Genomic DNA, 13,032 nt, shown 5'->3' on the forward strand with positions numbered 1-13,032 from the left:
GAAAGTCAAAAAAAAAAAAAAAAAAAAGAAAAGAAAAAAAAATCCTTCAAATTCATGAGCTTTACAGCTGTTAATACACAGATTCCTTTATTTTTTTGGTTCGAACAATGTTATGCTACCTGTTTTGCTCCCCGAAATGAACTTCTGAGCATATTTTCCAAGTACTGTCTTTTTCTAAAATGTCAAAGCGGTCCTTCGAGATACAGTCAGAAACCTTTTCACTGTTTTTTTTTTTTCTTTTTTCTTTTAAACCAAAAAAAGGTTGAAGTCAGAACACACTGCCTGCGGGTAAAACTATGTAAACGCCTTTTCTGTGTCTTATTTTCTTGAGAGGCAAATGTGGCCACTGTCTCACACAATGGAGGTAGACAGACTACTTGCCAAGCTTTGGACAGATACGTATGTCTTTATTTGCTCCAGGTGCAGCGGCAGTGAGGAAAATGGTGAAGCTGGGGTCAAATTACAGACACTATTAATTAGACTGGTTGAATGGGTGGGTTTAGCAGAATGTGTTACATGTGGGCGGTGTCTGCAGTCATGGATTTCCATCCCTTTTTCTCTCATATCGTCGAACAACTGTCACATAACGATCGGTTCTTACCTGCATCTGCTAAAGTATTGCTGCTTAGCTCCAGCGTTTGCAAAGTGGTGTTGTATCGAAGCAGCTCTCCCAGCTGCAAGGCATCCTGGTAGCTATTCAACACGTTGCTGGTGAGGTGAAGCTCCCGTAAAGCCCGGTTTGTCTTCAGCACGCCAACTACAGGGGAGAGAATCCACAAAATGCCCCAAAGGCACAGTTCATGCATCAACAAAACGTATGCTTTTTTTCTATCATTTGACGAATCTGAACAGCAAAACATGTGATTTGATTACTTGACCATTTAAATCATGTCATATAAAACTAGGTCAAATATCAAATTGATACTAATCAACAATTCTGCACTGGGTTTTAATTATTTTCTCTCCTCATTACATCCAAGAGACTGACTTTGTATTGACTCTGACACTGAAAACACACCACTCAAAGACCAACATAAGAAATGGTTGAAAATGAAAATATGGGCTGTTTTCAAATGGCCAACTATGATTTTGGGTCTAAATCTCACTGAAACAGTAGTGAGTGCAAGAAACTGAATCGTGGAAAAGAGATGGGAGGTTTTGCAGCCAATTTTCTTTGGGAATTGTGACGAATAATCTCCTAAAAGAATATTGAATAAAACTGTTTTATTTGCTTTTATTTCTCAAGAAATTCTGATTTCTGTGTAAAAAGGTAGAAGTTCCAGGAATTCAAGCAGCACAGCTCAACAAAACGGGGAATCTTCTGAGAAGAACAAAAAAAAAAAAAAGAGCACAAAGCCAATCTTTACCACCTTCACCAATGTGTGGTTAGCCTTTGTGATTTTAACACACGTTATTGTAGAGAACACAGTTACGAATCCAGCACAGGGCACCTGACAAAACACCTTTGAAATCCCCAGAGTTTTTCTTCAAACATCTCCACGCCATTGTCATATCCCTTTCATGACTTTATCGCGTCTCCGGCGATATTTGGGGGAGATCTTTCTGTATTTTCTGTGTGCGTCGTGCAGTATGAACTGTAACGGCGGTGTGCGTGTGTGTGTCCGTGTCGCCCGGGCCCTCGTCGCCCCTGCATCCAGATCGATGCCGCAGATTTGATCAAGCCTGTCGGGCTGCACGTGGAATGCCAACACTGTCATCAGGCACAGTGGGAACCAAATGGTGGAATCGGTGGGATTGATCCGGTCGGCTCCGCCGCGAGCGCCCAATCCTGCAATCACAGGCCTCTCTGATCGAAGGCAATGATCCTCAGCATGGACCCCCTGCTGGAAGGGAAAGGGGGGGAGGCGGGAGGTGCTCCTGGTGGACTCTGAATAGGCAGAGACGATGGATTAGGTTGTAGGGTGAGGGATGAGCGCGAGACGAGAAGGCGGCTTGGCAGACCCTAAAATATCAAAAAGATCCAGGAAGCTGTTGAAAATGCTGCGCGGGTGTTGAGAAGAGTGGGCAGCACACTGCGTCCATTTGGGTAGTTCTCTGCTCCAACTGAGAGGACATGGGAGGCTGTGGATGCGATTCTCATTTATCTCTCCAACAAAACGTCAGGAAAATTACTTTCTGTGGCATTCATTTTTATTCAGATTTTTGAGAAATTGTTTATTTTAATTTCTCTTGTTACCCACGACTGTGTGTGTGGTGTGCATGGAGTTAGGGTCCAAAGCTTGGAAGTACACAACATGGTAGGTGCAATAAAAAGCTCGGGATTAAACAAAGAAACCAAGTTATGTTCAGGATCAGGATGTAGTTTGAAGAATAAGTTTGAAATTTGAATCAAGTCATGAGGATGAAGAGCTGATTAATGTAAAGTGTCAACGAGACGAACCTACAAAAAAAAAAAAAAAAAAAAAAACCCAGACCCTCTGATCGGTGTGTGTGTGTTGTATGTGTTTGTGTGTTCATCCAGGACACCACTCAACCCCCCTCTGGGTGTTGTGCTTGGCTGTGATGAGTGCACTTATGTGTGTATTTTCACCCAGTAATTGTGTGTGTGTACCTCGTGAATAAACCCGAGTCATTTGTGGTCGTGTGACCTTCTCACTCCCGCTCCTCCTTCCTCATGGACACAGCGGTACCTGATCGATCAAGGTCAAATAAAATGGATATTGCCGAGTTAGTTGAATTTTTTTGCATCTTTATCATTATTATTATTATTATTATTATTATTATTATTATTATTATTATTATTATTATTATTATTATTATCACACTGCACTTTAAAGTGCAGCCAAGTGTTATTAGTGAGCAAGAATAGATTATATTTTAGATGAGTATGACATATCCGGGGTCATATTTTAATACATAAGACATTATGTGACCTTGTGTGTGTGTGTGTGTGTGTGTGTGTGTGTGTGGTGTGTGTGTGGTGTGTGGTGTGTGTGTGTGTGTGTGTGTGTGTGTGTGTGTGTGTCTTGGCGACCGGTGCCTTCAGAGATGTGTGCAGTGGTGTGTAAAGTGACAGGTAAGAGATTAGACCTCTAATCTGGGTCTAGACCTGCAGAGAGGTTCACAGGTCAAAATCTGGTCCTGCTGGCCACAAAAAAAAAAAAAAAAAAACAAAAACCAAAAAAACACACCCACACACACACACACAGACGTGCACAAATAGACACATCAACGGCCCCGTCCCCTCCGCCCCCCCTCACCGAACTCTCAGCAGCACGTACACACTCACACACACCACCTATGTGTTTCAACACTTCAGCTATTTTAATAGTAAGCTCACATTTCAAAGCTTGAGAGCAGACTGTTGCGTGTGTGTGTGTGTGTGTGTGTGTGTGTGTGTGTGTGTGAGAGAGTCATACCCAGTGTGTACAGTGGCACGCCGCTGAGCTGGGCATTATCGAGGTGAAGCACTGCGAGCCGGCTGGTCAGCAGAGCCTTCGCGAGAGCCTGGACCGGATAGTCCACCAAGGGCACGTTACACAGATCCAACCTGGACAGACGGACACTCTGAAAGACACACACACACACACACGCACACACACACATTGTGCAGGAGCAGGCTGAATGCAGACAAAGGCAGGAGAAATAGACCTGTCAGAATGGGCCGAGCTGGGGAGCATGAATGAATATTGGAAGAAAGACCTTCGGCAGCAGCTGTCTAATACTCTGGCCCATCAGCGGTTAAGAGGGGAGGAATATTCTGAGGAGCCGCACTGTAACACTGGTCTGAGCTGTCCATCCTACCTGACATTACACAGGGAGGAGAAACCGGGAGAGAGTGACAGGGCAGTAGGGTCAATATGGCTCCGGTCGATATGACAGATACACTTCTGCTCAAAGTTTCACTTCGTTTACAGGACAAAACTTAGAGAAAGCTAGAGAGTGTGTGTTTTTCTGCAGTTGGCCCTGCTGGGTCATTTAAGCCACATGTTGTTGTCAGTTATGCCATTTTCAAAATATTCTGTCTGGAAATGTATGTCTTTTGTAAATGTAAGCATCTGTCTGCTCAGTAATAATGCGTATTCACAGAAACTCAGGAAGTCAGATGAGGGATTCATATTTCGGTTTACTTAAAATGAGCACAGACGCCCACGTTCAGTTCCTGTAGAAGTTCTTGCTGGACGTGAGACGTTCTTTCTCCGTACATGTCGACTGCAGCTTTGAAGCTGTTTTTCTTACAATATACACTGAAATGCGCATGTCAAGTTTCAGTCATACCTTGGGTTTTGTTTAGTTATAATTGGTGGACATGATTCTGCATTGAGTGTATTATAACCCCCAGGAGTGCTGCGAGGCGCTGGAGGCCGCCATTATTGTCATTGTGCAGAAGAACTGTTTACTATGGCTGTGGTCCACATGTGCTGCAGCGGTTTAGAACAGTCTCCACGGAGACAGATTTGGAGCATTTTCAGAATAGCTCTGTGTTCTATTGTCAACAAAATACGGGTTGATGACCACTGAAAAACACTGAATCCTGTTTATTATTTACGTTTTACATCTTGTCCCAGATTTGTGAAATGGGCTTGTAGTCATCAGACCTCCCATCTGATAATGAGTTATCTCTGCTGATGCTGCAGGCTTGTGTGTGTGTGTGTGTGTGTGTGTGTGTGTGTGTGTGTGTGTGTGTGTGTGTGTGTGTGTGTGTGTGGTGTGTGTGTGTTGATGCGCTCGTGTTTGCACTCGCACCGGGAGAGCTTCTCGGCCTGTCTGCTCTGCCCTGCACCTTCAATCCACATAATGTGGCACAAACTCACTTTTCCCGGGATGTACATTACCCCTCGGAGAAAGCCTACATGAAAAGATTACAATTCCACCGCGTCAGCCGACCTGCTTTATCAAATGAGCGAGAGCCCTCCAACCCGATGTTCCCATGCTGCTGTTGTCAGAAACGTCAAGATGTGTTGTCGATTCATAGTACAAAATCATATCCAGCAAGGACGATGCTCCCTGGAAAAGAAAAAAAAAAAATGGTGAAGGAAGGGGGAAAAAAAAATGAAGAAAGCACAACCCCAAATTTGACAGGAATGTTATGAAGTTTCTTAGGAAAGAAGAAGAAGAAGAAGAAAAAAACTGGCTCTAATCTGATACAGGGGAAGGCCTGAATATGAAACTGTATTGGAACTGGAAGACGAAGATGAGGAAAATAAGTTTTGCTCATAAAACTCACATTTTCTTCCAGTTGGGCTGCCTGCAGATTGATGAAATCAAAGTGTAGCGATTTCAGGACGACTTCCAGAGCTTCACAGGAGCGGTGGTCTAATCGCTCACCTTGATGGAGGCAAGCAATCAAACGAAAGATAATAGGGAGGCTGTTTGCTAACAGGCAAAATTGCGCTACTCTAAATGTGCTTTATCCTTCTTTTCCCCGCCCGAAACGAACATTTCAGCAAAAATTACGACAGAACAACTTCCTTTATAGACAAACTTTATCTGTGTGTGTCTGTGTGTAAGTGTTTTTTTTTTTTTTTCATTCTAATGAAGTTCTGAGGCTTAATCAGAAACACAGAAAAAGAAATAGCGATGACAGCTTTATGTTTTCATGATTGGACTTCCAAGACGTGGCTGCTCAAGTATCCATTGATTACTGTGCGCCTGCAGACCAATGTAATCAATAAGCGCACCTGTATGCAGCAACTTCCAAGACAAATAAACGTGGCCTGATTACTTTATCTGCGAAATCACTCCGAATGCGGAATAAACAAAACTCTGGGTGACTGTAAGCGTTTTGCTTTATTGTTGATACCCTTGGAAAAAAAAAAAAACAAAACAATTAATTGCGTTCTGTTCTAGTTCTTAATGGATTATACACCATACTTCACATTAGACTCTGCACTTTTACTTTAAATGAATACCGCCCTAAATCTGCACACGATGGCGTTCTCTTTTGGCTGCTCTGCACCACTAACCGGGATTTATCTCAGCTTTAACCTCTCAGGTCTCTTCAGGTCACATGAGCACAAACTTTTTTTTTTTTTACGTATAATCAAATTACGTTTGAAAACCGTTTTTCGTTTGCACGATGTCGGCTCCTAATCCTGAACAACAGTGTCCTCGTGTGTTCCCATCAGTTAACAAGCTCCTGTCATGCAGGTATGAATCCATTCAGATGGATCTCCAGAGCAAAGAGCAAGTATTTCACTGAGATGTGAGTGGACATAAATGAATAGCAAATTATTTTTATTCACCAAATACTGTTGGTTTCATTAGGTAAAATGCTGTTATTCATTCTGTTCTCCACCCTCGCAACATTTCTGTGTTTTGTTATGAGGAACAGGCTTTGTTCAGAAAAGCTTCAGGTGCATTGTGGTCCGGCCCGCCTCATTTTCTAATGTTTCTCACAGTATAAGGCTGATGGGAACTATTTGTACTAGAATGTGTTACACTTATGTGCTCTGCTTTGAAGCCTCTTTTAGTTGTCTTCATTATGCTCACTGAATAAACTGGTCTAATAATGTGTGTTTTGATGCAATGATTAAACGTTACGCCCTAAAAGGAAGAACTCCTGCAGGGAAAAGGTAACGGCCTGACCCCCCTGACCCCCTGACCCCCCTGTTGCTAAGCACGCTCCATCATAATCCACGTTGTCTCCTAAAGTCTGGAATCACATTTCAGGTGTATTTCCAGACATATTTGTAGAAATAACAGTGGATATGTTGTAATCTGATTACTCTTGCTCCACGGCCCTGATCAGAAGTCACACTCTAAATCAAACTGTGACTGATCGCACAAATTCATGTGACTTTTAAGGCTCTGAGAGTTCCCCCCCCCCCTCCTCCCCCCTCCTCGCTCTCTCTCCTGGGTTAATTCTTATCTCCTCGTCCAAGAAGGGGAAACGATAATTACTATCATAATTATTTCCAACACGATTTTTTTACCCCCCCTTCTGTTTTAACAATAATCACTTAACTGAGCGATGGCGGAGGGTGTTTGGGGTGGAAGGAAGAGCCATCTGAAATCCCATTTTTTCTAATCCGCCCTGCGTGGGGAAGATAATAAGGCAGCGACACCCACAGTCAGATGTCATCAGCGCGTGACGACAGTGATGCCCATCACGGCGGCGCACACAACTTTTTACGCAGCTGCCGTATGCAGATGCGTCTGCTGCTCAGACGCGACGCTCACAGACGACGGCTGGAGTCTAAAGACTTCACAGGGAGGACAATATGTTCACTTGTACGAGACACTTTCATCCAAGTTTTGGAGGCTGGCGAGATTTACAGGGAGATTGGGTTTACTCGATTTAGACATTAAGAGTTTGGTTCATGGTTTGTATTAACGCCAGAGAGGCGGAATTTCAGTCTCGGATTGTGCTCATGATTTGATGAAGTTTAAGTCAAATGAAATTCTGATATGCGTCAAAATTTGTATGCATGGTTTCACATTTAAACAGAGTTTGTTGGCATATTTTCTTCATTCTAATGCACGTGAGTGACAATAAAGAAGTAAACTAGTGTTGTTTACAATTAGATTTGAGACTTTTTGGTTTGGATTAGACTTCAGTTTGTCTTTTAAGAGGGTTTCTCCCAAATTAGATGCATTTTGCCTCACCTTTTGGTTTGGGGATTAGAATTTACCGCTAACTTCAAATTTGAATCTGAACTAGGTTTAATGCTAAAAGAAAAACAAAAGAGTTTAGATTTTATTCAATCTAATATTTGAAGCAGGATCCAGTTGAGTTGGAAGAAGAAGATGCAAACGGGTACAAACAGGCCAGGATGGGAAAGTTCAGCTCAGAGGTTAGATTTGGACTGAGTCTGACCTGAGATGAAGCCTTAAAGTCACAGGCAGGAATCCAGAATGAAATCATGTTCCATAATCTCACTTTTAGAGTTAAATTAATCCAATCACCTTATCCACTTTTGTTTCAGCTGAGGCAAAAAAAAAAAAGAGCTAAAACTGTCTGTGATGGAAGCCCGATCGGGGCGTGTGGCTGATCCCACCGCTCTGAATCCTCACATGGCGTCGATCTGAAGCAGCAGCCCAGCAGTTTGCTCCATTTAGGGCTTTTATGGCTGATTTCCAATGGTCTCTCTTCATTGGGTTTTTTTTTTTTTTTTGTTTTTTGTTTTTTTTGGGGGGGATAAACACGTGAAAATAAGCAATAATCTGGGACAAACGAAGAACGCACACATATTTTGTGTGAAAGATCATTTCGATTAAATCGGCTCACCTGGACTGGAGCCAGCATTCCAGATAAAATCCAAGAATGGGTGTGTGAGTGGGAGGATTTGTGACAAATGTAAAATTAACTCCGATATATTATTATGATTTTTTTTTTTTTTTTCCTTGTCTTTTCTTTCCTTCTAACTAATCTTTCTCTGGATATGTAAAATATTAGAAAATCACTGAGTGGATCCCGGATGTCACACAGAGTCCTCAATCACGGTTAATAATGATGGAGCGAAGCGTTCATCTTACCTTTGAGATCCAGACTTTCCACGTTGCCACCTACACACACACCCTGCTGAGAGACAGACAGAGAGAGAAGGGCAGAGGCAGGAGGTGTGAGGGAAAGGCGCGAACACACACGCACACACACGCACACACACACACACACACACACACACACACACACACACACACACACGCATGCGGTTACATATCTGGCACCGGCAGCATCCTCCACCCTCCCCAGCCTCTTTACGCGCGGCCTCTCCATCCATGCCACGCCGCACTGGTCTTATCAGGGAGGCTCATTGGCGACGCAAGTATGAATTATGAATTTCACACAGTTTACCGCCGCCAAGATGGTGACACGGCGTCCTAATTAACCAGTGTATAATAATTAGAAACAGCTGGTCATCAGTTGATGTGTTCATTTGCCAGAGCCGGCGTTCCACATACATCTAATTTGACTGCATCAATCACCGGAGGTGGCAGATTTGTGCGGATGGTGGAAAACACTGATTTTTTTTAAGTGACAAGCAAAACAAGAAGAGGCATCAGGAGTTTTTTTTTCTTTCTTTTTTTTTGGAAACTCTTCTTTTAAAGATGATTGCTTGATGACACAAAGTCATTGTGACTGGGACTAATATATGCAGTTAATTTTATGTTATTATACAAACATTTAAAGGCATAAATGAGTTTGTTTTTGGCAGTGAAGTGTTTGGGATAATGATTTCAACCAGAACTGATACTGTTTACAGTTTGGACTGGAGATTATGATTGATACTTCGGCTACACTCATATAACAGGAAAATTAAATAATGTGGCTTGACCTTTGACATTTTTTAATGATAGTGTATTTTTCAAGTAATTTTTTGGGTATTTGGGTCTCAGCTACCTTCAAATCGTATTTAAGGTTAAACGTAGTTGGTGCTACAAGAGAAAAATAGAAACAAAACTGAGATTTGGTTCATTGTAAATTCAGTCAAAACTGTATTTTAAGTCTTTCGGTGGTTCAAGATATAACTGTACAGAGCAAACAGTGAAATGTAAGTGTAGTCTTACAACAGAATTCATAAATTGAGGAGCAGTTTGATAAAATATATTCCAGATTTGATTCTGGAGCTGTTCAGACATGAACCTGGAACAGCTTTAAGCTGATTCTGAGTCCGGATACAGGTTCCGTTTAGAAAGGATGCTTAAGATGAGGCTCGATTTTAAATGCTACAAACAGCATCTCATGTCTTAATGAAGAGGATTCAGACTAATAGTATCCACCTGTCTGCCTGTGCTCAGTTTAGAATAAACTAGAGCGTCAGTTTTAGACACGCTGGTGATTTGCATAAATACCAGCTTCAGTTGGGGTCCTGCATCCACCAGGGGGCCCCAACAGTGAGCAAATTAAAGAACCGCCATGCTCTTAGGTTTCATCTCCTCATTTGTACATGTGACTTAAATAAAACTGTACCCAACACTTTTTTTTTTTATTTTTTTATCTTTTTTATTTTAGGTGATTACCTTCAGACACGTCCTCCTAACAGCAGCTGAGAAAAGGCCCGGTTTTGCTCAGGCCCCTCTTTCAGCCACGCTCTGGCCCCTGCCACATCGCTTCACGCCAGTCAAACTGGGGCTTTCTGACTGTCCCATCCTACCCTCCTACCCCCCCCCCCCCCCCCCCCCCCCCACCTCCACCCACCCCCTCGCTCCTCCCGCCCCCTCCCTCCTCCCGCCCTCGTGCATCGACTCGTCTCGGCTGGCTCGCTGAATTGCCGCCTTCTTATTTGCAAGCAGCGCCTTGGTTCCTCTCTTTGTTGCTAAATATGATTCATTGTTCAAAGGGACACGGGGAGTACAAAAGGACTTGGAAGGCTCGCCGTGCTCGGGCTCCGGCGCCGCGGCGGAGGGGAGCGCGGGAGCGCGAGACAAAAGGACGGCAGCCATAATGTGCTCCTGTTGGAGGAATTAGAGAGATCAATGGGACAAAAATTGCACTGTTTATGTTTACAAGAGGCTGCTGTGTAATTGGTAGAGGTGGTCGAATGTACCCCGGAATTATCTCACCCAAGGCCGAGTGTTCACGTGCATTCTCGCGCACGACGAGTGCACATGAATTGTGCACAATTGAGTTGTGCGTTGAGCGTAACATACAGCACTATGTGTGTGTGTGCGTGTGTGTTTAAATAAAGGAGGCATTCAGACACTCATTAAGAAGGAAAGGAGATAGAATTTCAATAAACGCTGCATTTATTGACGAGGTGCAGCAACTAGAAGTAATCAGATTTCTGAATCAGTCTTACATTTTAATCATGTATTTTTACTCAATCTATCGTCAGATCTATCAGTTTATTTAATGAGTATATATATACATGAGTATGTTTTTTCTTTTTTTTTGCAAACGCCTCAGTGATCCAGAAATTTTATTTAAAGGAACCAAAACAAAAACAATCACAAGGTAAAAAGCAGTCAGAACAAGCTTTTTAAAATAAATACTACGTGATGCTATGTTATGTAACACTTTAAGTCTCAATCTCTCTGCAAAACCACTTGAGCTGGTTCTATTTCTGGACTGATTTCTTTCATTTATCCACCAGAAACTTCCCTCAGCTAGCAATGCTACTGTGGCTCATCTGAGACAATATCTGAAGCTACAAGGGCTCAAGAGTGTCAATGCTCGGGTCAAACCTGGACCCATCTCTAACACCGCTGTGTCAGACAATCAGCAAGGACGCAACTTAAACAAGCAGAAATAAAAATCAATTCTGATCTACACACAGTACGTCAGTTGCATACATTTTCTATATCTAAATCATATAAAGATGCTTGATTCAAACCAGTCCGATCTGAGGTCCCATCATTTCCAGTTAACTAATATCAAATCCATAAAAGTTCAAATATTTATAAACCCACTTTTGGGTTTTATCAAAGTAAATCACTACCTCAGGGAGCTTGTTTCTTTTTTTTGTGCCTTATTCGCAGCATTTTTGGCTTTTTATCATGAGGCCTGGTGTTGTTTTGTCCTTCAGCAATGAGTTTCCATCCTGAAAATCGACCCTTTTTCTGGATGGTTGACTTTAGAGCAGCATAAACCTGCAGATTGTGAGCGTGATGTTTCCGGGCTGATGACAGTTTTAGGTGATGGAGTTCCTCTTTATGTCCTGACTTTCCGCACATATTGTTTCCCCTCCTTGAATATTGTCAGTCTGTCACAACAGCAGCGCCGAACCCTAAAAGAAAGTTAGCGTTTGGTGGAACTGGCCTGTTGGTGGCACCGAGCCAATAGAAGATGCTCAATACGATCGAACGTCTGACTACCCATATCACAACACACACACACACACACACACACACACATGCTCACACAGGACAAGGAGGCAGAAGCATGCATGCCGCACGTCCTCCTCCTCCTCCTCCTCCTCCTCCTCACAAGGAATACGGTGGCAGCTGTTTTTCATCTTAATGAATTTCTGAACTTGTTCCTTCCCTCTCCCGCTCGCCGCTGCCTCGTGGCGAAAGACGGAAACCGAAGGCGCCGGCTGCCAAATCAATTGATGTGTCAGGAGGGAGAGGGGGACAAAATGGAGTGATAAAAAGAAAAGAGCGCTCGCTCCCTCGTAGACGCTCTCGCGCGCATTCACACGGGCGGCGGAGAAATGGAGAGAGAGGAAGAGAGAAGAGGAGGGGAAGCGGGGTGGGGGGGGTGGGGGGGGGGAGGGGGGTGGTCTGGTTTCCAAACTTGACTTCCACAGAAGTCATCTCTGGCGCTTTCACTATTCTTCACTCGACCCGTCTACAGCTGCTCTGCCTCTCCGGATGGCTTTGTATTAAAACTGTTTGAGTGCACCATTTTTTCCCCTCCCTTCTTTTTAGCTCATTTAATTAACAGACTGACAATACACACACACACACACACACACACACACACACACACACACACACACACACACACACACACACACACACACTCACACACCTGTACATTTATACCTCTGTCTTGCCCGGATGTGCTGTTTCGGTCAGTCTCGGACGCTCATTTGAAACGTTCTCGCCTCTTTCTCACAGCTTTTCTGAAAATGTTTGAAATCTTCCGTCACATGATTTGGACGTCTATTTAAATGCGTTTTCCTCTGAAGGCCCGAAGAGCTCCTTAGATGCTGACGTGATGGCGCCACACACATTTCAGGAGCAACAGGAAGAGCAGAGTCTAAACATCAGAGAGGTTCTGCCTCTTTCTCTTAGCTATTTACAGCTAATCCGGGATCCTATAATTCAAATCTCTGTCAAAATTAAACATATAGTTTTAGTCTTTTCTTGAGATTATGAAACTAAACACAAAACAGCAATATCTACATCCAATTTTCAACTTTTTTTTTTTTCTAATAACGTCAAATGGGTTTGATAGAGAAAGTATATTCAAATACCAGTAATGCTGTGTCGGTGTGTGTTTCTGTGTGTGTGTGTGTGTGTGTGTGTCAGCAGTGTTTTGGTGTTGTTCTGGACACACATGCATGCACGCATGCACACACACACACACACACACACACATTTTTTTCTTTCTTTCAGCATCTTTCCTGCAATAAAGGATAAATTATTTAAAATAACACGACCTTTTATCTCACACCCTTTGAA

The 13,032-nt window shown here is 43.0% G+C and overlaps 1 protein-coding gene across 1 annotated transcript in view; it reads right to left on the bottom strand.

The window, feature by feature from the left end:
• LOC115407160 (protein phosphatase 1 regulatory subunit 37-like) overlaps positions 1-13,032 on the bottom strand; it is a 52,245-nt gene that overhangs the window by 29,214 nt on the left and 9,999 nt on the right. The window contains exons 3-7 of the mRNA XM_030117523.1: positions 8,440-8,485; positions 5,189-5,289; positions 4,849-4,968; positions 3,381-3,528; positions 602-757 (exon numbers count right to left, since the gene is read on the bottom strand). Of these exons, the coding sequence (XP_029973383.1) occupies positions 602-757; positions 3,381-3,528; positions 4,849-4,968; positions 5,189-5,289; positions 8,440-8,485 (571 nt within the window). The remainder of the gene's footprint in view (positions 1-601; positions 758-3,380; positions 3,529-4,848; positions 4,969-5,188; positions 5,290-8,439; positions 8,486-13,032) is intronic.

This window comes from Salarias fasciatus, chromosome 19 (genome assembly GCF_902148845.1).
Source record: "Salarias fasciatus chromosome 19, fSalaFa1.1, whole genome shotgun sequence".
NCBI classification, from domain to species: Eukaryota; Metazoa; Chordata; class Actinopteri; order Blenniiformes; family Blenniidae; genus Salarias; species Salarias fasciatus.